This window comes from Panicum virgatum, chromosome 8N (assembly GCF_016808335.1).
Source record: "Panicum virgatum strain AP13 chromosome 8N, P.virgatum_v5, whole genome shotgun sequence".
NCBI classification, from domain to species: Eukaryota; Viridiplantae; Streptophyta; class Magnoliopsida; order Poales; family Poaceae; genus Panicum; species Panicum virgatum.
The window spans coordinates 6176035-6198970 of NC_053152.1; the positions used below are offsets into that span (position 1 = coordinate 6176035).

At 39.5% G+C, this 22936-nt stretch overlaps 1 protein-coding gene and 2 long non-coding RNA genes across 5 annotated transcripts; 1 reads left to right on the forward strand and 2 right to left on the reverse strand.

Moving 5' to 3' along the window:
- Nucleotides 1-7418: 7418 nt before the first annotated feature.
- Nucleotides 7419-15417, reverse strand: LOC120685624 (alpha-dioxygenase 1-like). 2 transcript variants are annotated; one of them, XM_039967665.1, is made up of 11 exons: nt 15202-15417; nt 12862-12958; nt 11914-12174; nt 11153-11302; nt 10574-10707; nt 10197-10410; nt 9885-10030; nt 9494-9721; nt 8916-9118; nt 8194-8437; nt 7419-7886 (listed from the first exon to the last, which is right to left on the reverse strand). In XM_039967665.1, exons 2-11 carry the CDS (start codon nt 12949-12951, stop codon nt 7703-7705), a joined length of 1854 nt encoding a protein of 617 aa, XP_039823599.1. In that variant the 5' UTR covers nt 12952-12958; nt 15202-15417; the 3' UTR covers nt 7419-7702. The 2 variants fall into 2 exon arrangements, with proteins under 2 accessions (XP_039823599.1, XP_039823598.1); XM_039967664.1 differs by having other exon boundaries at nt 12862-12953; nt 15202-15416.
- Nucleotides 15418-17438: 2021 nt separating this feature from the next.
- On the forward strand, nt 17439-19687 carry LOC120685627. The gene is made up of 3 exons (XR_005679664.1): nt 17439-17763; nt 17852-19350; nt 19451-19687. It is a non-coding gene; the product is annotated as an uncharacterized LOC120685627 (long non-coding RNA).
- Nucleotides 19688-20603: 916 nt separating this feature from the next.
- LOC120685626 lies at nt 20604-22865 on the reverse strand. Of its 2 annotated transcripts, XR_005679663.1 has the most exons (4): nt 22511-22865; nt 22339-22436; nt 21609-21668; nt 20604-20939 (listed from the first exon to the last, which is right to left on the reverse strand). It is a non-coding gene; the product is annotated as an uncharacterized LOC120685626 (long non-coding RNA). The 2 variants fall into 2 exon arrangements; XR_005679662.1 differs by lacking the exon at nt 20604-20939 and having other exon boundaries at nt 21608-21668.
- Between the last annotated feature and the right edge of the window lie 71 nt (nt 22866-22936).

The window sequence follows — 22936 nt, forward strand, 5'->3', positions numbered from 1 at the left end:
AAAAAGGGGGAGGCAAATTTTTTTGGGTGAAATTTTTTGGTAACTAAACGGGGCAATATATATTGGAGTACTTGATGATGGTTGAAATGGGTACTTTATTAGAAGCATATATTGGAGTACTTGGGGAGATAATATTTTTGATAGAGATAGGTAATTTAGATGCATACTTAAGGGTTAATGGTAGTTGTGGCTAAATTAGATGCAGACATATTAGGTTACTTTATATTATTCATTCGTAACGGTGACTTGATTTATTAGCTTTGTAATGGAGAACGAAGAAGGTTGTTGACTATCAATCTGAAAATGTGAGCAGAATAATCATTTTATCATTTCTGAAAGGAGTATGTAAACTGAAGTGAGTGCAAGAATGTTCTAGTTCTAATAGAATAAGAAGGCAAGGAGCCTATGAAAGCGATATGTATTTTCGTTATATTTCATAATTTATGACACTCAGGTGACGAAACCATTCGTCGCATATACTCTATAATAAAAGGTATTTTGTGATGAAACCTATTTTTTGGTCATATACATCTTGTGACGATTATTCTATCATCACTAATTTATGATGCTTATTTATTATCGTAATCAATACCACCAAACATCACAAAACAATATACTTGGATGATTGTACATGTGCCACATAGGATAAAAAACATCATAAAGTTTTTACCCCATGTGATATGGCGACGACTAGGATATGATGTGGCATCTCCATTATAACAATTTGATTCGTCATAAAATATTTAATTTTTTAAATTCAACCCATTTTATCAATCTTATAAAAGATCGAACAACCAAGACAGTCTTACAAGCAATTATAAGAAATGGATAACCGGTAGATAAACTAAGTTAAATTACAATGATGCGTCCGTAATTAAAGCTTAGTAGATCTAATAAAGATGATACTTACGAGCGAACCGGAGGTCGGACTTAACTTACACAGCCCTGCTCACCGAAGAATGTTTGAGTTTTACTCTACTCCTACTCGTAGGGTTTGGCGTGACGCCGAACAAAAGTTGTATTGATGTTGTGTGTTATTTACAAAACCCTCAGGTCTACTATTTATAGCCTGGTACTTTGATTCCTAGCTTAACACAATTTTAACAAACTTGTCCCGAAAGAGAGCAACTAAATCTACCACATTTACATGATACTTCTCAAAACAATCAGACTCCTTGATTTTCTGATGACATCACCATCTTGACAGATTCACGCCTCATTGCTGCGCGGCTTTGACTGGTCCCTAACGGCTTCTTGACCATGCTGGCGTCAGCTTTGACCATCCCTTTCATCATCCTTGGCCGAATTGGCTATCGGCATTCTCTAAATTACCCATCGGCTCCCTTTTTTACTTACTAAAATTATACTTGCAAAATTTTGGCATCAACACTCTCTAAACCTTAACTTTTCCAAATCCTAATTCTATTCTCCTTGCATCTCTATGATGTTTGAAGGCGTTCTATGTGGCCTACCAACCTTAGGACAACTCTAGCTCCATACTCTCAATGGGTTCATCCCGGACTTATGGATCTAGGTCTTCGCGCTGCCCTAGAAGGACTGGACAGACCGATCGACATATCCCGTCAGACCGGTGTGCGTGTGAGCATTGCAGGTGACTATCATATGCGATCCACGTATTCTAGTGCTCTTGGTGTGTTGACCAGATTTGCATCAAAATACTTTTTGGCGACTCCACTAGGGAACACTAGTGAGCTTGACAAGGACAACATCATCTCCGCAAACATCGAAGAGCTTAGCAAGGAGGAGCACCAAGATTACTTGGTGGCCGAGGAACATCATCTCTGCAAACCGATTACTTGAAGGGCTTCAAGAAGACTCGGCAAGGCGAAGTCACGAGGGTTCAAGATTTCGTGATGCCCTCCTTCACACTCGAAAAGAAGCAAGTTACGGTAGTAAGCAATGTAAGCACTTCATCTTTTGACACTAGTAGAAAAGATGACATCGGTCCACCTCAAAGGTACCAAAACCAAAATGACCCGGTCCCAAAACTTCTTTTGAGGTGCATGGAAAGATCCAGGGATCCTCCACCCGGTACCAAAGGCTAGACATTGGTACCGGGTGGTGTTACCACCCGGTACTAATGGATCCTTTCACATTAGTACCGGGTGAAAACATCACCCGGTACCTATGTCTAGCCTTTGGTACCTGGTGGTGTCTACCACCCGGTACTAAAAGTGCTTCACAGGTTACTTCAAAAGGAAAATATCTTCCCCTCAATCACAACTGCGTCGTAGATGAGGTGGTAAAGGAGATACACGTGAGACAAGAGGTCACGGGTTCGAATCCTAGCTATTACAATGTGCCCCTATTTTATTTTGATGCAGTGCAAAGGTACCCAAAGGTACCGGGTCATTTAACCGGTATTAATGGCTAGAGCCATTGGTCTCGGATGCCTAGTACAGGTTGTAAGAACCGGTACCTAAGGCCCTCCGTGATCGGTGCCAAAAGACACTTTTTCCAGTAGTGTGACTTGCTTAGCCAATTATCATCTATCATGGACCAGAAAATTGCGGATTCATATAAGTCTACAAATGATTTGCTCGTTAAATTAACCAACGAATTGCAAACAATTAAAAAGTGTAAATCGGAAGATGATAATTGTTCTTCCCAGCAGACCCTAGTTCATCGGCTATGATAGCATCTACTCAGCAACCATTAAACGGCATGCCGATCGGCTATTTTGCAGGACAAACACCGCCACTACAGCCGTCGCAGCCGAGAACAGCTAGACCGGTCAGACCGGTGCACTGGTGGTCAGCCCAGCAGCATCTACACCGATTGCTTCTGTACCTTGTTCGGCAGCCCCAAGCCGAACGAACGATGTCACCAATTTCATGCCGCCTTATTTCTACAGTAGCATTTCTCCACAAGGAATGGGCGTTTCTCGCAGGCCAATTCCTAATGATATATATGATAGCGATTTGAGGTGTGCACTTGTGAGTTCGATTCAGATGATGGTGTATTCGAAACCGACTGCACATCATCTTGCTTCCACATCACATACCCCCATGAATAGTAAATACGAAGCCAATGGTTTAAAATTAAAAGAAGATCCGGCTAATATGATAAAAACCAAACTTGCCATGGATTTGGGTAGTTCTATATTATATCAAAAACCATATTTTGCTGAATTCAATTTGGTTTCTTATACCATTGGTTGGCGTGTTCCTTATTTTGTAAAATTTAGTAGTGATAGTAATAGAACTACATGGGGACATATTAGCCGGTATATTGCTCAACTGGTAGATGCTAGTTTTCATGATGCTTTGCGCGTTCTCTTATTTTCTTTGTCTCTTATTTGAACTTCTTTCTCTTGGCTCTCTTCATTGGCCCCTAACTCTATTCATGCAACCAATTGGAACAAAAATTCCATGATCATTTTTATAATGGAGATAATGAAGCGAAATTGATGTTGGCATTTCATAACGTCGCCACTAGATTTTATGTTCCTAGCAACGACGCCAAGAAATGTCGTGCGGTACATCTTAACATTTACAGATGGATCCGCAGACATATGGATATACCATTATAGTATTTCACCTGGAGAGTATTCGGGTATCATTATTTATATTTTTCCAAAGGATGGTATGTGGTAAAGGTACTTTACTTGGTACATAATTAGGACAATATGTTTAGGATAGTCCACATTTGATACATGGTAAGTCATAAGAAGTGAATATCAGGGTAATGTGACACACACACACACACACACACACATAGCTAATCTTAAGGATAAAAGAGGTAAAAGAATAAAGAATAACACTAATGTTAGTGGAAGCTTAGGCATAGAAAAGGGTCCTATGGGAATTATCTAAATTAGCAATGGTTGTATGAATAGTTAGGACTAGACTTGAAGCCGTAAGCAGAAGGGGAGACTACCCAGCACTAGTCTGCTAGCAAGGGAAGCTAACAATTTAAGACACCTACACCGTACCTAAATGTGAAGGAATTCTCAAGACCCGCTGAAGCATGCCGGGTGGACAAGGCTGTCACCACCTACCGTCTACCCCTACTACTCCATGGGGGCACAGTCATATCTTATGGGTCCATAATACCCGAGCACCACGCTCGTATATACAAAACCTACTCTAGTCCGTCCGGGACTCCCACCATTCGGATGGACAAGTAAAGGATTAGAGCAAGCCCAAATGGCGCACCAAACCTTTACTTTAGCTTGAATTTTTAGTCAACATATGATTAGCATAACTTATGAAAGTACTTATCATGGCATGAAAAACTATCAAGATAGCAAGGCAACCATAAAGATACTCTGAAATGTAGATAAAACCCTGACAAGTTGAATACAAACCACTACCAAGGCCGACGGTCGCTCACCAACTCTAAGGATGACTTGTATTCGGTAAGAAGAATTCTAACCTAGCTCCACTAGCCTAACGTTACAAGTAGCAAGAGAAGGGAGAGGGAGAGAGGCTCAAATGTGGTGTGTGTGTGTGTTGTGAATGAGAGATCCTCCTCCTTTTATAGCTTCCAAGGGTGGTTCCCACCATCCCTTCACATGAAAACCTGGCAAACCGACGTAGGGAGGATAAGATCAAATCTCTGACCAAAGTTCTGGATCAGTCGAACCTGGTGGGCCCTCTAGCCACCACCTTCGGCCCAGCGACTGATAGGTGGATCTTAATCTTATCTTTGGGTGCTTGCACTCTGGTAAGGCGGTTTGCTCTGTCAAGTGAGCCCTCTTTTTAAGTGTGACGTATGATGGGATCTCCTATTCATTTCTATTGCATCTTCTGCATATTTTGCTTTTATTCCAAACTTCTGAACCTAAAATAGCTAGATGTGAAAAATAACTGTGGAACTAGGTTAGTGATACAAATATACAAGTAAGATGTATTATTCCTTTATTTATGAGTATAGTTGATCGTCAAATTTCGCACTTAAGAACCATCAACAATTGACTAAACTTGACATCGGTTAGATAAGGAAAAGATCAAAGTGTAGAAGATTACTTCAAGAGATTCAAGGACACAAAATAACATTGTTTTGATTTGTCAATTTTTGAAAAAAAGATTTGGTTGATCCAGATTTTGGTGGTTTGCGTTTGCATTCTAAGGAGAAACTTGAAGGTTTTTATTTTCTTTCAATTAACCAACATCAAGTTAGAGCCATGAGCAAGGAATACAAGCTTAAAATTGCGAAAGAAAATTGTAAGACTCATCCATCCAACACACATGTTGTTGATTGTGAATCTGATAATTCGGATGATGAGGGAAAAGAAGTTTATGTTGCTGAACTTGTATAGCCATCCAAAGCTACAACATATTCTTGTTCATCACTTAAGCTGACTCAAAAGAATCGACAAGAATAAGTTTGTTTTACCTTTGATGTTTCTAATTGTGATCGCATATTTGATGAATTGCTTAAAAACGGTTACATCAAGCTTATGGATGTAATATTTTTTGTCGACAGGTACATATTGCAAGTGGCATAATTCTTCTTCTCATGCAACTTATTATTGTAATATTTTCCATCGAGTGGTATAATCGGCTATTAATGAAGGACGATTAGTTTTGCATGAGATGCAATAAATTGACAAGATATTGTTCCCTATTCATACCATTGATCTGAAAAATGCCAAGGTGCTCATTTGGCCGAAACAAGCCGAATGAGCTAAAGGAAAGAATATGGTCATTGGTGAGGAGAGGCCAAAAATGTCATAAACACTACTACAAAAAAGCATTAATAGAGGCCTTTTGAAAACCCCTTTGCGACGGGCACAAAAATTAACCGCCTCTATTAATGCCCAGCATTAACAGAGGTGGTCATTTCTTATTAACCGAGGCAGTCACGAAAACCACCTCGCAAAACATATTAACCGAGGCGGACAGAATTAAGACGACCACCTTAGTTAATAGTCCTATTTTCCGAGGCAGTTCTTAGTAAGGAACCCGTCTCAGTTAAAAAGCCTAGCCCAGAAAGCCCAACTCGACCCGATAGATGGCTCCAAGTATATATATACTGTAGCACTTAGGGTTTTATTCATAGCTCAACCAGACCCGACCCGACCCTCCCCATCTCCTCTCCTCCCTCTCTATCTCTCTCCCATGGCGGTGGCGCCTCCCTGCCTCCCTCGTGACGCGACCCAACCCCTCTCCTCCCCTGCCTCTATCCCATGGATCGGCAGAATCCGGCGGCCGCGAGCATGGAGCCGTGGGATCCGGCCGTGGAGCCGTGGGCGGGTGTCGGCGCTGAAGCAGGCCGGCGGCGCGGACGCGATAGTCACTGGGCGTCGACGGCGGCGGGCATCAGCGCAAACGTGGGTGGGCGATGGGCAGGTGGCCGCAGTCGCAGAGGGTAATGGCACGACGGTGGCAGCGCCCGATGGGCTCGACGGGCCTGATGAGCTTTTCCATTTTTTTTTGTTTTTTCTATTCCATTAATAGAGGCGGGTGTGCAACCGCCTCTAAAAATGCGTCATCTACAGTGACATTTACTCAGAGGCGGTTAGGTCTGCCTGACTTTGAAAATCATTTTCAGTCGCCTCTGAAAAGATTAATGTAGTTGTGACGATAATAAGATTTTTGCTAGAGAAGTGGTGCTTGAGAAGACTCCCGATGAGAATGAGTCACTGCAGATTACTATGAAAGCTTCTAGACTTGTGGGGCAAGCAAGTTCCTCGGCGCCCTGCTGCTCAGGTGCAACCAATCAGGTCGCCCCGAACGGTTTTGGTCAGGGTTGGCTGCGGATGATCGAGCCCAATCGCCCGAAAGTTGGTACTTGGAAGGTTAATAAGTCAGAGGTGCAGGGGAGATTTACAAAATAGAAACCTACCTTTGATCAGCTCCTGAACAAGTACACATTTTGCATTGTTGGAACCGTGTGTACACATCTGAAACAAGGCCAGGTCACTCTCTATACAGAAAAGGCATGGCAGAGGTGATACACAATCAGATTGATCGATATACTAAAAATAGTTCAACAAGAGAAGTTTTTTACTTTATAATTAAAACAAAGGAAAAATAGAGGAAATTCTGTTTTTGGATTGTCATATTACTTGAACTGTTCACCACTTATTTGCATTAGATCAATATTTTGTGATTTGTCAAATCATCTTCATGAATTGTTCTCTCTTAGAAGTATCACTTGTATTTAATCATTTTCGCATTGAGATAACAGGAAGATATAGCGTACAGAATTAAAAAAAGGTATGTTTAATGGTGTATTAGTGTCTTATTTTTTTGGTTAGAGAGGAAGAATTAGGGGGTGTCAATAGATTGGGCCAAATAGACAATATATCATCAATTTTTTTAGGCTTACATTTGAGATCGATTTGATTATTTTAAAGAAAAAGATGATCAAGCCCAAGATTTCTTTAATTATAAGTAGATGTACAAGTATACACTGTAACCAAAACCAAAAGAGAGAAAAGAAAGATGTAATCAAAGAGAAGATTGAAGGAAGATGTTATATGATCTCCTCCTACTTATTTTCCCAGCCATATTTAATTACAATGAACAAATAATAATGTAAAATAAATTGTAAGTAAATAAGCATTCAACTTGTGTCATGCAATAATGAATCCTATTACATATATTACACTGACATATTTAACTATATTAACACTGAACAAATACCATAGTTCTGTAAACAAATAATACTTCATAAAACTTGCCAAATTGCATGCAGTAATAAATATGACAGGGGCCCTTTTATTTTTGCACTAGTAGTCTGCATCCCACACAGAGAAAGCACTAGAGGACTTCATCCACTTGGCAGTGATTTCAGGGTAGTGCCGGTTCATCACATCTCGTAGGCCTTCAGTTGTTTTGATCCATTGCATCCCCTTCTTCGTGTATGTTTTCTCATTGAAATTGCTTGTAAAAAATCGATCTGCTTCAAGCCTCCTGTTTATAAAGATGTCAAATTAATATTCATATCTTAAGTGAGTGGTTATCATCTCAAATTATTAATACTTCCACATTTAATTTAACTTCTTTTTTTTCTGGCAACATTCTGGATCTACCAGTAAAGTACCCATAATGGTCACATCGTTATGTTTTCTTGCCTTTCTGAACTTTGGTTTGGGTAAATTTTGAATCAGTCAAAATTAACTTAAGTCAATATCAGTTGTTGCCTAATACATTTAGCAAGGGCTTAAATCAAATTTGGTAATTTGTCTAGCATTCAATATCAGTTAAAACTAAATGTCACCTTGATGCCATTATAAGGAAAATGTTGAATGCTGTTTCACTTATGGCAAATCCATTGATTTTTTTCTCCGCCATAAGACCAACAAGAAGATCCAATTTCTCTACGTCATCTCCATATATTGCTCTTATGGCTTCAATTGCATCCTTGTCACTTGTCAGATCCTCCCAGCTTTTTATTGGAATCAGAAATAGTCTCCTCCTGAACTCATTGTACCTCGGTACACTTCTCTCCCTGTCTCGGTATACTTTAATTTGGAGGAAAAGAAAATGACATTAATCTCAGTGTAATCATGATCAAAGGCATTAGATGCAGTAATCCTCTTTATTTAACTTGAAGAGTACAATTTTTGCTTAACATTGTTGTTTATACTAGTATATGCAGCAATGTCCTTGTTTTTTAAAAAAAAACTGGTAGTTGTGATTGCTTAGAGAGTGGTGCTACGGTTACAAGATACAAACATGATATATGCCTCGGTAAGAGAATCTTGTATTTTCAATCTGGTTATTAGTACAGTAATAGTTTGGGAATTCTTGAAAATTGAAAAGTATGTTGTCATAAATTTCAACATAGTAGTTTAAGGTCACAATATTTTGTTCAGTATGAGTTATTTTCAATATTTTTATGGATTGGATTATTCTTGGTGGACCCTTGTACCAATTTGACATGGTGCAAAATCATGATCCTCTACTGGTAGTGGTATAAATTGCGTCTAAATTTCATACCTTCTAGGGCAGCAAGGTCGACTCTGTCAGATCGATTGGTACCATCCAAATTATGTGGTATGAGGTCCCTCAAGAAACTTGGGTAGTTCCATAGTTCAAGTGCACCACAAGCTTGATATCCCATCGATAATATTTGTTTTTCAAACCCTATTTTTGATAGCTGTTCTTCCCCCTTGAGACCAACCAACTCTCCAATATCGATGCTACGTTTTGACACAAGAAAAAATGGCATCAGTGTTTATGTCAGTTATACTAAAAATGTGCTAACCGAGCAGAAAACTTATTGTGACCAAGATTATACATTCTACTTTTTATTGTATAGTTAAGAAGCTAAAAAAATAATAAATCTAGCTGTTTGTGTCGAGTTCAGTGTCTAAAGTCAGGTTCAGTAATCCATGATGTAAGAGTCGATATCTAATAGAAGAATGTCTTAACTTTTTTTTTGTTTTTTCCTCATTTCTTTATAATCTGTATCACTCTTTTCTGTCTTATTTAATGAAAGTTGTTAGTTTGCATTTCATCTTCTACATAAAAAAATGAGTGGAATGGATGCCAAACATAATAAATTGTGTACTCACTCTTCCAGGTGTGGTGGGGAATTATTTGCATCGGGTTGCCCAGTCGGATCCCTGAGCTTGAGAGTGCTTGGTATTAGGGAGTGCATTCTGTAAACACTGGTAAACTCTTCAGTCAAAGAATAAGATACGCCATGGTTGTTCGGCTTCTTCAATCCCACAAGCCCACCTAATTCTGGTCCTCCTATGTGACCAAATGTATCTTTTATTTTCTTACCCAATAATCCATACCTTCAAAAAAGAGTTAGAAAATCAGAAAAAATGTACACAATCTCACTAATTTAATTATTTGAATTTACAGGTTTAAATAAAATTTCCGCTTGGAAAAGTAATATCAGCATCAATGGTTATTTTTTTCAGCCAATACGAGAAAATGAGATAAATATATCCTCACCAATTTGCGCGCATTGCAGCTCTCATGGTTTTAGTCTTAAGAAGCTCGACAGTCCAATCAATAGTGTGAACCTTTGCAATGACAGCAGAAGTGACCAATCTAGCATACCGATATAATTCTTCATCTGATAAGTTGGGATGTTCTTCCTGAGATTAAAACAACAATTGTAATTTTTTCTTCATATTTTCAACATAAAGGAAACAAATTAATGTATTGGTAAATAACAATTTTATTGGTGTGCTGGCAAGAAGTCAAGAACAACAAATTCTTCCTAAAAACAAAACAAATAGATAATAGTGATGCTTCTCTTACCTTTATTGCATCACAAACTGCATTGTGTTCCTTAACAAAAAGAGCTTGCAAGATCGAAACCCCAACCCAACTGTTGCGAACATCGCCAGATAATAGCACACCATTCTTCTCAAGCAAAAGAAGACCGTCATCTCCAATCACTAGTTTTCCATCAACATAAGTCCTGAGCTTTTCTGTCTTTTTGTCATTATTACCATATATTGCACTCCCGTCCCTTGGTACATAGAAATTGCAAAAAAATTACAACATTTTATGGGAAAATATGCATTGATTTATATATACTCATCAATCATCTCTATTTTTTAAGTTCATTATTTGTGCTTAAGAGAAATTTCTGATAAAAAGCTTAAATTGAGAAAATATTAGGCATTACTCACCACCAAGCTGTGCGGACATTGTGGTAACCAGTCTTTATTCCATCAGAATTCGTAGGCAGTTCTTTTGTTGCGTAGAACTTGAACGATTTGAGTGGACATTCATTGGCCACTTCTTTTGGAGCTGTGATTTCAATCTGGAAGAAACCAAGACAATTGAATTATATATCAACTAACAATTAGACGTGGCAGAACCCGACCCGAGAAACTTGCTCGACTCGAATCCGACCCGACATTTTCCAAAAAGTCAAATTGAACTGACATGACCCGATCCAAAACTGACCCAATCAGTGATCAAATAGCATCCAATCCAACTCCAAATCAACATACAATAAATAAATTGATATTGAAATTGGTCGGACCTAACCCGTCCATCACCCGACCTGACTCGACCCGAGATATTCTAGAAGGTCAAACTGATGATTCAGGCAGTCCAACCGAACCCGAACCCGACCCACCCGCCCGATTTGTCACATGTAACTACAATATATATTTCAAATTCTCAATGGAAAGATGAAGATATATTTTTAAGATTTCAACAAATTAAGGCTCTCAAATTAAGGAATGAAATTAAGCATGCACCTGTTTGGTATCCTCCATATGATCCATCCAGTCATGAACCATGAACTGTATCCATGCAGCTGCTAGTATATTGAACTGTTTCCCTGTGTCCTTGTATTCTCTCCTGGCTAACAGCTTTGTCGCCACAACAAATGGATCTGGGCTCATCAACTGCGTCGATAAATAACAGTTAATTACTTTATGCATAGTCTGATGATTTAAAAGTGTACCTCCAATTTCGTATGTTAATAGTATGATCTAATTAAAAAGAAAATGGTTCTGTTTTTAAATTAACAAGCACATTAGCTCTTATTTTTAATACTGACAAAACTCGCGTCTTATTTTTTCTTTGAGTTTCAACGTTAATTCATTCATTTACTTATTTGAAGCTTGCAGAATGAACTTCCAAACAAAAAGTTCCGTCAAAAAGAGTTTTATTATAAAGTCTTAAAGTCAAAGTATCAAACTAAATATTAAATAAGAAAGAAAAATCAAACACTTTTTTGGTGATCTTTACTCCTTTAATTGGCTTGTTTCACTTTAATTTCAGGTTTATTTTCCATTAAGTAAATTGTACATAAATAATATGGATGCAAATTGAAATCAGCAGATAAGAAGAGCAAATCTAGAGCATGTATATTATATACAACAAGAATTACCAAAATAAAAGGGAAATAAGTGCTTAATTAATTTAATTTATTAACTTGCATTGTTACAACTTGGAAATTTGGAATTTTGTAAGAAAATTACTAGATTTTTGTAAATAGTGTATAATTAAGTACCTCACCCACTTGATCAACCGGCATCATGTTTCTCCCAAAAAAAGTGTATTGGCTACCAGCCTCAGCATTATGGGGGTCATTGTACTTGCCATCTCCGGTGCGGTACAGGAACTCCTTGGGGTCAAACAGAGCACCATGAGAACTCCCAACAGCTAGCAGGTTGTATTTTTCGAGGAGGGTCCGGCGGGTATTCAAGTAGAGTAAACCAATCGGAACAGGCACCTTGTGCCACAGGTTTCTCTTGTCAAATGCATGAACGAACTACATCAAAATAAGAAGAATTAATACATTGGGAATTTAATTAGGTATGCATATGTAAATTAAATACTTCAACTAATTAGGAATATCAATTGGAAAGCTTCAATAACTTGAATAGTTAATAAGGTGGTGCACAAGCATGATCAAGGTTAAGTATATGTGTGTGCTTCTAATGGCCATATTTATGAACGTAATTTGTTAATTACCAGGATATGCAGGGAAAAATAATACATATTGACACGCATATTCATTTGAAAATATACTTAATTATAACAGATTGCCCTAATTAAATGGTGCATCAAACTTAATTTAGCACAGTTTTTTGAGATATTAAAACACACACACACACCAGAGATATTAATTAAAACTGATCAAACAATTAATATCCTGCATCGCTAACTCAAAATATAATTCAGCGTTTTGTTGCGTTAATAAATATAAGATTAAGTAAAGAAATGTTTACAAATGTAAATTATGATCAATTATTCTAGTATAAAAATAATACTTCATAAATGCCAAGATATAATTAAGTGCTCACCTATATATGTATGCATCCTATCTAATTAGCACCCTATTCTTGCTATAAAAATATGGCTACCTGGTATTCTTAAGGAATATGTATGTATGTATATTGTATGCAGTATGTACATCAAATAAATACTTGATATTTAAGAATTAATTAAAACATACTAGAAAGCCAATCTTGTCACCGAAAGACATCTTAGAGAAAACATCACGGAGCTCCGGATGAACACAAGGCTTGAAGAGACCTGAACCCATGGCTATACTTGCAATGCAAACAAATTAAATGAATGTATGATCTTGAATATGAGGGCTTACAAAGAAGTAATATAACAATGTATTCTTTGGAAGTTATAACAATCGATAAGGTGTGGTACTATATTTATAATAGAAAAGGCATGCAGATCAACCGGTTCTCAGTATGTTTCTCATACTCAAAGACAAGTGCATGATTGATTTGCTGGTAAGTTGCGTATTAAATAAATAAGATACTAGAAAAAAAATACCCCGCACCCAGCAGGACTCGAACCCGTGACCTCTTTCATCACGCATAGCTTACTTACCACCCCACCTACACACACTACTACGGAATTGAGCATTTCTATTGAGCCAGAATCCTCGGTTAGTACTTGTTCCGCGCTCGGTACTGCCCGATTGGTACTAAATGCACTAGAATTTAGTATCAGCAGGGCTGACCAGTACTATTGAATGTTTAGTACCAATCGGTAACACCAATCAGTACTAAATTGCTCACTGCTTAGGGTTGTTGCGGCCACAGCACATGACACTACCTTGGCTGCTTCCCTTTTAAGACAACCCGTGACACCCTCTTTAGTTCCGGTTGGAACCTCTTAAGATGGATCTTTAGTCCTGGTTGGAGGCTCTAACTGGGAGTAAAGAACCCTTTCATCCACTAACCGTTGGATCCGGGAGTAACGTCCATATTTGTCCCCGGGCCAATACCAGTCGGGACAAATGTAGAGGATCGTCAAAGATCCTCTGCAGTAGTGTTTATATATTGTACGAACACCATGCACATTGTTTAAAAAACAAAAATGGTACAAAATAACTAGCTGTCCAAACACCTGGCCTAAAATAAAGACAACCCCACCTCGCGTGCCCTACCCCACTACTTATGGCCAAATATTTTCTCCCCCAATATTTGTTCCTGCACAGCAGCAAGCGAGCCAGCAACTTAGGATTTAGGCTTACAATCTTTAGGTCTAAGATACGAAGAGTAAGAAGATTAGGATTTAGGATGTCCAAAAAAAAGTTTAGCCTTTGAAAATTTTGAATACCCATTCTTCAAATCGTGGGCCGTCCGAACAAGCTAAGGTGGTAGGAGCGAGTGTCATGGGCCATGAATGGCTTGGGCAGAGGCGTCGTAGAGGAAGATGGTGGGTGTAGGCGCGGCAAACTCGATCTTCAGAAAGAGAGCAGCTAGAAAGTGGCCGTCCGAGCGAGGAAGATAATATAATAGAGACCACTACTAAAAAATGATTTATACCAACATTCTTTTTTTCAAAACGAGTCAAAATGTAACATGTTCCTATAGAATGAGTGAGGTTATTGTAGCAGTTGAACCGTCCATGAAAATGCATTTCCAGGGACGGGTGACGCTATCACAGCGGCACTTGCCCATAAAAATGTCATCCATTGCAGGGGCGGGTGATGCTACAATTTTTGAACGTAGCAAGTGGGACAGCACCCACCCTTGTACTCCTTATATCATCTTATCTTATCTCATCCCTCTTTCGTCCTCCATCCAATCCTTATCTTCTCAACTCTTTCTCTCAAACTCTCTCTCTCTCTCTCTCTCTCTCTCTCTCTCTCTCTCTCTCTCTCTCTCTCTCTCTCTCTCTCTCTCTCTCTCGATGGAACAAAACATTGTTTTTCCATTGATTGACAAATTGCCCTCTCCCTAAAACTAGGTCACCTATGTTAGCCTATGTGAAAACTTAGGAAAGGAACCCGACCCGTAGGCCTGCCTCGTTTGGGTCGCAGTGGACAGCTAGTTAGCTCCATCAGGAGCACAGTTCGGCGTCATCGATGTGGTTGCCATGCCAGGAGGCAATCCACACCGGCCTTTGGGAGCCCAAGGAAGAACCACATAAAAGTTCGTCGGTCAAAAAGACGAGAAATGAATGAAATAGCACATGGAATCGATTGCAAAAATCACAACAAGAGTTGCTTGGTGCATCTGTCCCGCTGCAGCAGTTTCTATGGTGGTCCGGCTGCCTACATGCATCTCCCCGTTCGCCCTGCATGCACAGTCCGCCTCCGTGGGTGGATCGTACGAGCCTCAGAACGCGGCCATGCCAGGTGCCAACAAAACCCAAGCTACATCGGAGCTCAAATGCTACAATGATTTCCATCCATGGTCTGGGAAATTTCTTCACGCTCTCGTGTGCGGCAACCCATACAGCTAAGTACCCCAGATCGGAACAAGCAAAAGCACTCAACAAGAATTCAAGAAAGGATGTGAACACAGCAAGGCTAGCTACTTACCTGGTCGAACAAAAACCTGGAGATGATGTGCTGAGAGCTCTTAGAGGAAAGCTCGCCTTTTCGGAGAAAAGAAGCTCAATGCTAGAAGAAGAAGCCGCTATGGATAAATTGAAGGCTGGCTGGCATCCGTATTTATCTATCTCTTTGATGACTAGTGAATGAAATACTGTTAGAGGCTGCCCGTTGACCTAGAAAAACTGATGGACAGGTTTCCAGGCGAGGTTCATAATGGCATCATCAAAAGAATAGATTAGGAAGGAGGCACGAAGCGCGCATCTACGCAACACGCACATGCAAAAACCTCTATTCTATGCACGTGTACGTACGACTACTTCCGCGACATAGACTTATAAAGTACGCGGAGGCGGCTAATAGATTCATTCGGCACCAATCGTTGACTCGATATGCCCATAATAATTTACGCGAGCACGAGAATTGGAGGACCCACATCCCGAAGTAATTCAACCCACAAGATCATCTCTGACGAAGGTTGGCACACGGCTTCAAGTAAGGGTTCACAAACAGGAAGAAACAGTTTAAACTTACCGCCAACCACCGTGTACCAACTTGGGGACCCACGTGACAGTATTACATAGGAGAGGCGGCGCAAGAGACGGCATCCAGAAGTCAGTAGTATAAGTACTAGTGGATTGCGCGCGCGCATAATTCATTTGTCATCTTAGTGGTAATTATCATGATATGGTATAGTAGATGTTTTGAAGTACAAGGAGAAATTAAAAGTAGTATATACATTTTATAAGATCTGATGAGCAAATGGAAAAAAGGAAGGTCGGACTTAAAGTTTTAGACATTTCTAATTTTTTCTGAGTGTAACCTAATAAGATCATAACTGACCTCATTCCGTGGAAACAGTCCAGATAGCAGATGTAGCCCAGATATACTTAGGGTAGTAGTGTGCGTACAATAGAACCCCCAAGCGCACACCAAAGCTTAGAATCATTATACACATGAATCCTTCTCAGGAAACAAAACACAAATGGGCAAATGGCTTTGATACATAGGAGTCATTGCCTGATTCCTTGATAATAAAACAAGAGAGGTGCAGAATGTTTGATAGTTACATTTAAATTTAGAAATTATATCTCAAGTTGTGTCTAAGAGTCCACGCCATTGTATTGTAGGGGCTATATGCATGTCATTTAACTCTATGCACCGGGCAAACACCATGGTTGGTTATTTTCGCCTACAAAGATGAAAAGATTATTTCCAGTACTCATAAATCGACCAAAAGATTAATATCGACCGAAACAACACAATTCAATAAGGGCAATATGAAACTTTCTTTGCTTGTTTGGCACAAAGGACAAATGCTTGTTGCCATGGTAACAAAATATTTTGTTAGTTAAGCATGTACCATACCAACATTCTGAAAATGAAATTGAATCATAGAGTACTAACACACGGAGTTCATGTGATTAACCAAGTACTCAACTTTAGATCACTATAATGAAGCATTTTTGCAAAGAGAAAAAAAGGGTGGCTTACCTAGAAAAACAAATAATACAATAACTTGGTATACAATACGCAGACAACCAACCCGTAGTGACTGTAATCTGCTAAACTAAAACTGTAAACACATTACAAGAATAGAACAGCTTGCAAAGATGATCGTTCATAGGCAAAGATTAAGGATTACTCTGCAGCGCTCCAAAAGAATTAACAATGCCGAGATGTGTGACTAACTCCAGCTGTGGTAGCTATAATTCTACACCACATAATACAATTCTATCATCCCCAACTTCAGTAATCAGCTTGATTAAAACCTACTCACGTTTGCTCCTCTCCCCGCATCCGCCGCGAAAAAGTAGGACGCGTGTCGGCCTGCGCGATTGCTGGCTATTTTGCAAAAACATCCTTAATTTTTCTAAGAATCGCAACTCAGTACGACACATCCAAAATGAACAGAAACCACGTTCCTATATTTTTCATAACGGTCCTTGTGTTAAATTTTATTTGAACACGAAGAATAAAAAATTTGATACTGCTGCTTCTTTACAAAACCCACCCCGCGCAATTTTCAAAAAACCCCTCCCGCAGCCCCAACCCTAGGTCCCGCACATCCTCCTCGCCACCGCCCTCTCCCTCCCTACCCTGCTCCCCGCCGCCGCCTCCCTCCTCCCACCCCTGCTCCCTCTCCGCCTGCCTCCATCTCCTCTCCTCTCCCCTCCCCACCCCTCTCCCTCCTCTCCTCCTCTCCTTCCCTTCCCTCACCCCCTTCGGGCCAGCCGGCCATGGAGCCCACCCTCGACGAGCAGCAGTCGAGCGCCCACCTTGCCGGTATGGGATCACAAGGAAGCCGAGGGCGGCGAAGACGGTGAGGAGCATGCTACATGACCTCGTCGACCATGGCCATCGAGTCGTAGAAGGAGGTGTCGGCACCGGCGCCGGCCACGCGGGCCCGCTGGATCGGGAGCACGCGGAGGCTAAGCTGCCCGCGCGTCCTGCGGTGGTGCACGAACGCGCGCAACCTGGTGCAGCACGCTGGATGTACTCGACGACGGTAGGCCAATAGAGTGCACGGACTCACGCTTGTCAATCTAGGTGAGTTAGATTTCATACGTTTCCTTACCCTTTCTCTCCCATCCCATTCTCATCTTTTCTTGTCCACTATTCTATCTTTCTGGCTCAGATCCGAGCCTTGAAGTGAGCGAGACAGCAAGGGACGGCGATGAATCCATGTAGTAAGACAACGGTGGCGTGCCGAGGCGAAGGAAGGCAGCTGCGGCGTGCTAGACAGTGGGGGCGCTGCGGTGGTCAGCGAGCTCCACCCGATCTGCACCTCCGCTTCAAATTGCAGCTCCATCCGGCCGGCCGCCCCCATATTTTAGGCCTGAGTCAGGTATGCCTTCTTTGTTGAGTCGTGCAGCTACTGAGTTATTGCTGGTCTGCTTGAGAAGTTGTGGTTGTCTTGGAATGTGATAACTTAGCACTAATGTTGACAGATCTGAGATACAATGGGTATCCATCATTTCATTTCTATTTGTTCAAATCCATGGACTGCATTTCTTGATCTGATTTACTTGTTAATTTGATTTACCCATGGGTATTTGACAGAGTTGTCTGTACCTGGCAAAGTTATCCACGCTTGTGCCTTGCTAGGTCAGCATGAATACCATGAACCCGAATACATACATATCTGTCAATAATATGGATAAAATTAGAATTTGACTTGATAGGAAATATCGAGAAAGAAATGTTCCACACTTTCGTACAATTTACCCCTCTGTGCAGTCTCTCCCATGTCGTGGTCCAAGCTGCAGCCACTTGAAGGAAACGTGGTCTAGCTCCTAGGAGGCATGCCTGTTGGTTGTTCACGACTGAATGTACTGTAAAAATCCTATGGTAAAAAATGAAAACAAGGGGTGGATGGCTATATTGAATGAACAATGCTAGATTATGATATTTACCTTACTGCTGCACAATCAAGAAAGTTCATAACACATAGAAAGTTATTAGTGACTGCATTAGAAGAAACAAAAGAGCATTTGATAATTCTGATGCATATGTTGTGGATTCATAGTTTGGTCAGGAGTTACAGCATATTCAGTTTGTGATAGGTAGAAGATACACATACCGCAAAATAGTTATTATGCAATAAGTTGATCCTATGCACTTGCTCAATCTACTATATGCTAAGTCCATATTTAGTGAGCATGATCCACTGCTGTTCTAACTACTTGTTAGTATAGTTTGGCCAACTGCGAAGTCCTAATGTAGGCAAAAGTTTGGTAGCAAAAGTATATCTTGATAGTCCTATAAGAAATATTTTTGTGTCAGTTACAATAAATTTCTAGGATCTTAGATTATATTTGAACAATGTGAATACATATGTAAGGTAGAGTTTACAACCTTTTACTTGTGTGAGGCTTGACTACATAATTTCCTTGGTTCTTGTGCTGGTATTTATCACTGTCATCATTGCTGGTATCCCGTGACATGTAGCATGCTATAAATTTGGGATTGACTGTAGATATCTTCAAACCTTCTTTTACTAACACCCTGATTGTGTCCATCATAAAATGGATATAACCGGTCAAGAGAAAGTTCCAGCGGTGGCCGCATCCTCATGAGTGTTCATCATTAGGAAGAATGGGCTACACAACGCTACCACCACCAGGACACGAGCAGGTATGTGTCCACTCTCCCCCTCCTCACTGAAGGCAGTGTCTTGCTCGTACAACTCGTTGGCCCTCTAGGTCTTTTTGATTCTTGCTATTTCGAACTCTAGGTCCTGCGAACAGACGACGTGCCCTTCGTTGGGTTGATGAAAATTTCAGGTGTTGCACCTTGCAGGATATTATTGTCTCCTGGAGCCACTCTGGTGGGTCGTGATGGACCAAGCATCAGAGATTCTATTGGCCTCCTTTGTTCTTAAGCATGCTAATTTTTTTGTTAAAATAGATGTAAAAACTGGAGCGACATTGCAATTTTATTCTAACCAAATGAATTAACTATTTTGGTATCATGTTCTCTTCTGGTTGATAAATTAAATTGGATTGTTTGGTGCAGAAATAAAAAAAATCACAGTTACAGATGACCAACTTTCTTTGTAAATGTCTTGCTCTTTCAGGTGTCTTTGCTGCTTCTTTTAGTTACCTGAACTGTTTCAGACATTGAGGAGCACATGAGATTTGTTCAGACATGTATCCTTAGCTCCTCAGGTAATTGCAAAACAACTTGAGAATGATGCACACTCATGCTAACATGGATACATGGTTCTCTTTCAGGTTAACTGAAAGTTGTTTTTAAAATCTGGATACTCTTTTAAAAGATATATGTAGTATGTTGGTCCCGCATGAATGAACAAACTAAAAGAAGAGGAAGAAATAAATATAGCCTCCTGTCTGTTTGAATGATAGCCATCAACATATTCTATTCATTTCCTGATTTATATGGTTACTAAATCAAGAGCAAGAACTGTCGGATGATCAGGCTTCTTCTCATTTCCCTAAAACCTAGCATGCAGCTAGCTAGATGAAGTTGTATGCTTTGCCCCCAACCAATCAAAGTTGCTACATGTACATCTACTATTTGTAACATCAGGTCGGACTAAGTGTTCCAACAATTACTAAAATATTTTGAGCAAATGTGATTCCATGCTCATGGTGGTTCTTAAGAAATTCACAAATTATTTTGATTTTCAGCTCTCTATTATTTCATATTGATGTTTGATGTGGAATGTTCGATTTTGATTCCTGAAAAACATGGGTGTGAAGGGAAACGATGGAGTTTACCTCTGCTAGCATATGTGCAATTCTGAAGAGGATGGATATGATGTTTATTTATGATGTCATCTCGTGCATACACAAAGGCTTAATTTTCCTATTTTAGATTTAGATAAAGCCAATTGTTTCCGGTAGGGCGCGCATCGCGCGCCGAATGTTCTAGTCAAAGATTTATATGGTAGACAGTACTCGAGGCAATCAGAACAGTTTGAATGCAAAGTATATTGATCCAAGTACATTAACTTTTATCAGGCAATCAAATCAAATTAGGTCAGCAATTAGCATAAAAATTCTATTGGCAAACCTGATCAGTATCTTTCAGGTGAATGAATATCAGGCAGTAAGAAGCAACAAAACAAAACCAGGTCTGCATCTAGCACCAAATTTGAATTCGCAAACATGATCAGTATCTCTCGGAGTCTTGGGTGAAAGAATTTCAAGCAGTAAAGACTGATGTCACTAGATCTGATATTTCTCTAGGATGTTTTACAACTATTAAGATGAGAAAAATTGTTCAGGTAGAGCACAAAAAAAAAGTAGCCCCTAATACTGGCGAGTTATCAATTATTCTAATATATAAGCATGCTCCATTGGTTCATCTAAAGAATCCGAACAAAGGTAGTTTGTCAAGAAAGAAACATTTTCAGATTGTAAGCTTACTGTAATCATGCATATCTAGATTATGAACAGGTACTCATCTAAACAAATAAAATCATCAAATCATTCATAAGAGATTATTTCATACTTTTTAACAGCAACAACTTGCGAAAAGAACTCAGCATACTGCTCCATGCATCTCTGTTAGTGGAAGAAATAAAACAAATATTGGCATAATATTACCTAACTTTGCATTTCACTGCTAGTACAACTCATGAAGCCAAGTTGCAAATGATTTAAAACGTTGGAATCCAAATGCAACAGGCCAATTGGCCAAATCTCAACTATCATTTACGTGTAGGCAACGATCTAAAACAGTTACTGAAAAAGGGAAAAAAACACACATATGCCAAGAATAATATTAATGTGCTATACCAATAATAGCTAACAACGCGTATAGGAAAATATATAGAGTCAAGAATAGTTTTGTAGCTTCCTTTGTAGCTAATTATGTCAGCAAGGCAACACTGAAATAGCAGGTAATAAACAATTAGAATAAGGTACCTTAACAATTTATGAAGAGCTGGAAGCCAACTAAAATGAGATTGTTTCAGCAATTGGAACCTAGTGGAAAATAAGTAAATACAGCTATTTAAAGAACCAGCAAGAATCTAGGAATAAGAACATTGTTTACATGTATTAACAACAACAAACAGGTGAAATATAGATGGCTGTCTTGTTCCCAAATTAAAAACTAATATATTAAACTATCTTAATAAAAAAGGCAACGACAGTTGGACAAACTGCTGAGCAAGGCTAACTAAACAATGATGACTTAATTAGGTAAGTGGGGGACAGCGCATACAGGAGATATACTGGTTAAAAAACCATAAAAGGTACAAATACAAGGGATTAATCTGATATGTGTTAAGCCTCCCTGTACAAAGTAAGGGGTTGCAAAAAAAAAAGCTAGTAAGGCAAAGTGTCCACTTCTTTCATTTTTGTCATGGGAACAGTCCAGGAAGCAAAAGAGATATAGTACTTGCTTAACATGACTGAGCCACCAGTCAATTCAAGAACCTCCAATTTATTCATAATCCTACATTTGTAAGGAAAAAATGTATAGGTGAAGTCCCAGGTTCTCTTAATAGCATATTCATACCCAACAAGCAATGCTATCATACAAGAAGTTCAGGGCATCATAAAGTCACACTGTTATATAGATTGAACCCTATACATAATTACGATAAAGTCCAGGATATCAAAGTGAAATTGCAAGGCAGTGGGAACTCACCAAAGAAGCTAACTGTTGCATCTTCCCAGAGCTGGGAGGCCGTCCCCAGTCATGCTTCTCTGATGGTGCACCAGAGCCTGAACCCCCTGGTTTTGTTTCTTCAAAAATGGACTTAGTTAAGTGCATACACTATTTTCACCAAAACAACAAATGAGGGATGAAAAATGCAGACCTGGCAGAGCCTTAAATTACATCAGGATCAGGGAATAATGACAAATGAAATTCAAAGTTGGCAAACTTCAGCACCTCTGCATATATTAAACTGTCCATGGATATTTCCATTTCTGTTAGATCTTTACTATCATCTATAAAAGCCTGCCATTAGAATGAGCAACATTTAAGCCAACATTTGAAGTTTATTTTGTAGATTTCGTCACATGTATAGCAAACATGTATTATATAATCAAGTAGACCGGCACAAAATTTAGGAAAACTTTATCATGCCTTACAGGTGTTGGAATCAGGAACTAATAGTTTCACACATGCTTAATAGACGAACATCATATACAAAGACCAATTGGCTAATTAATTACCTTCTGCAATGCGTTTGGCGAATGACTGATGCCCGGATGTTGCCTTCCGTGGCTCCATCGATGGA

Coding starts and splice junctions, on each gene's coding strand:
- LOC120685624 (XM_039967665.1), bottom strand. CDS start 12,951: ATGGGTTCAGGTCTCTTCAAGCCTTGTGTTCATCCGGAGCTCCGTGAT. Junction 12,175..12,861: donor GTGACAAGATTGGCTTTCTA/GTATGTTTTAAT, acceptor ATTTTGATGTAG/TTCGTTCATGCATTTGACAA. Junction 10,031..10,196: donor CAGTTTGTGATGCAATAAAG/GTAAGAGAAGCA, acceptor TTTTAATCTCAG/GAAGAACATCCCAACTTATC.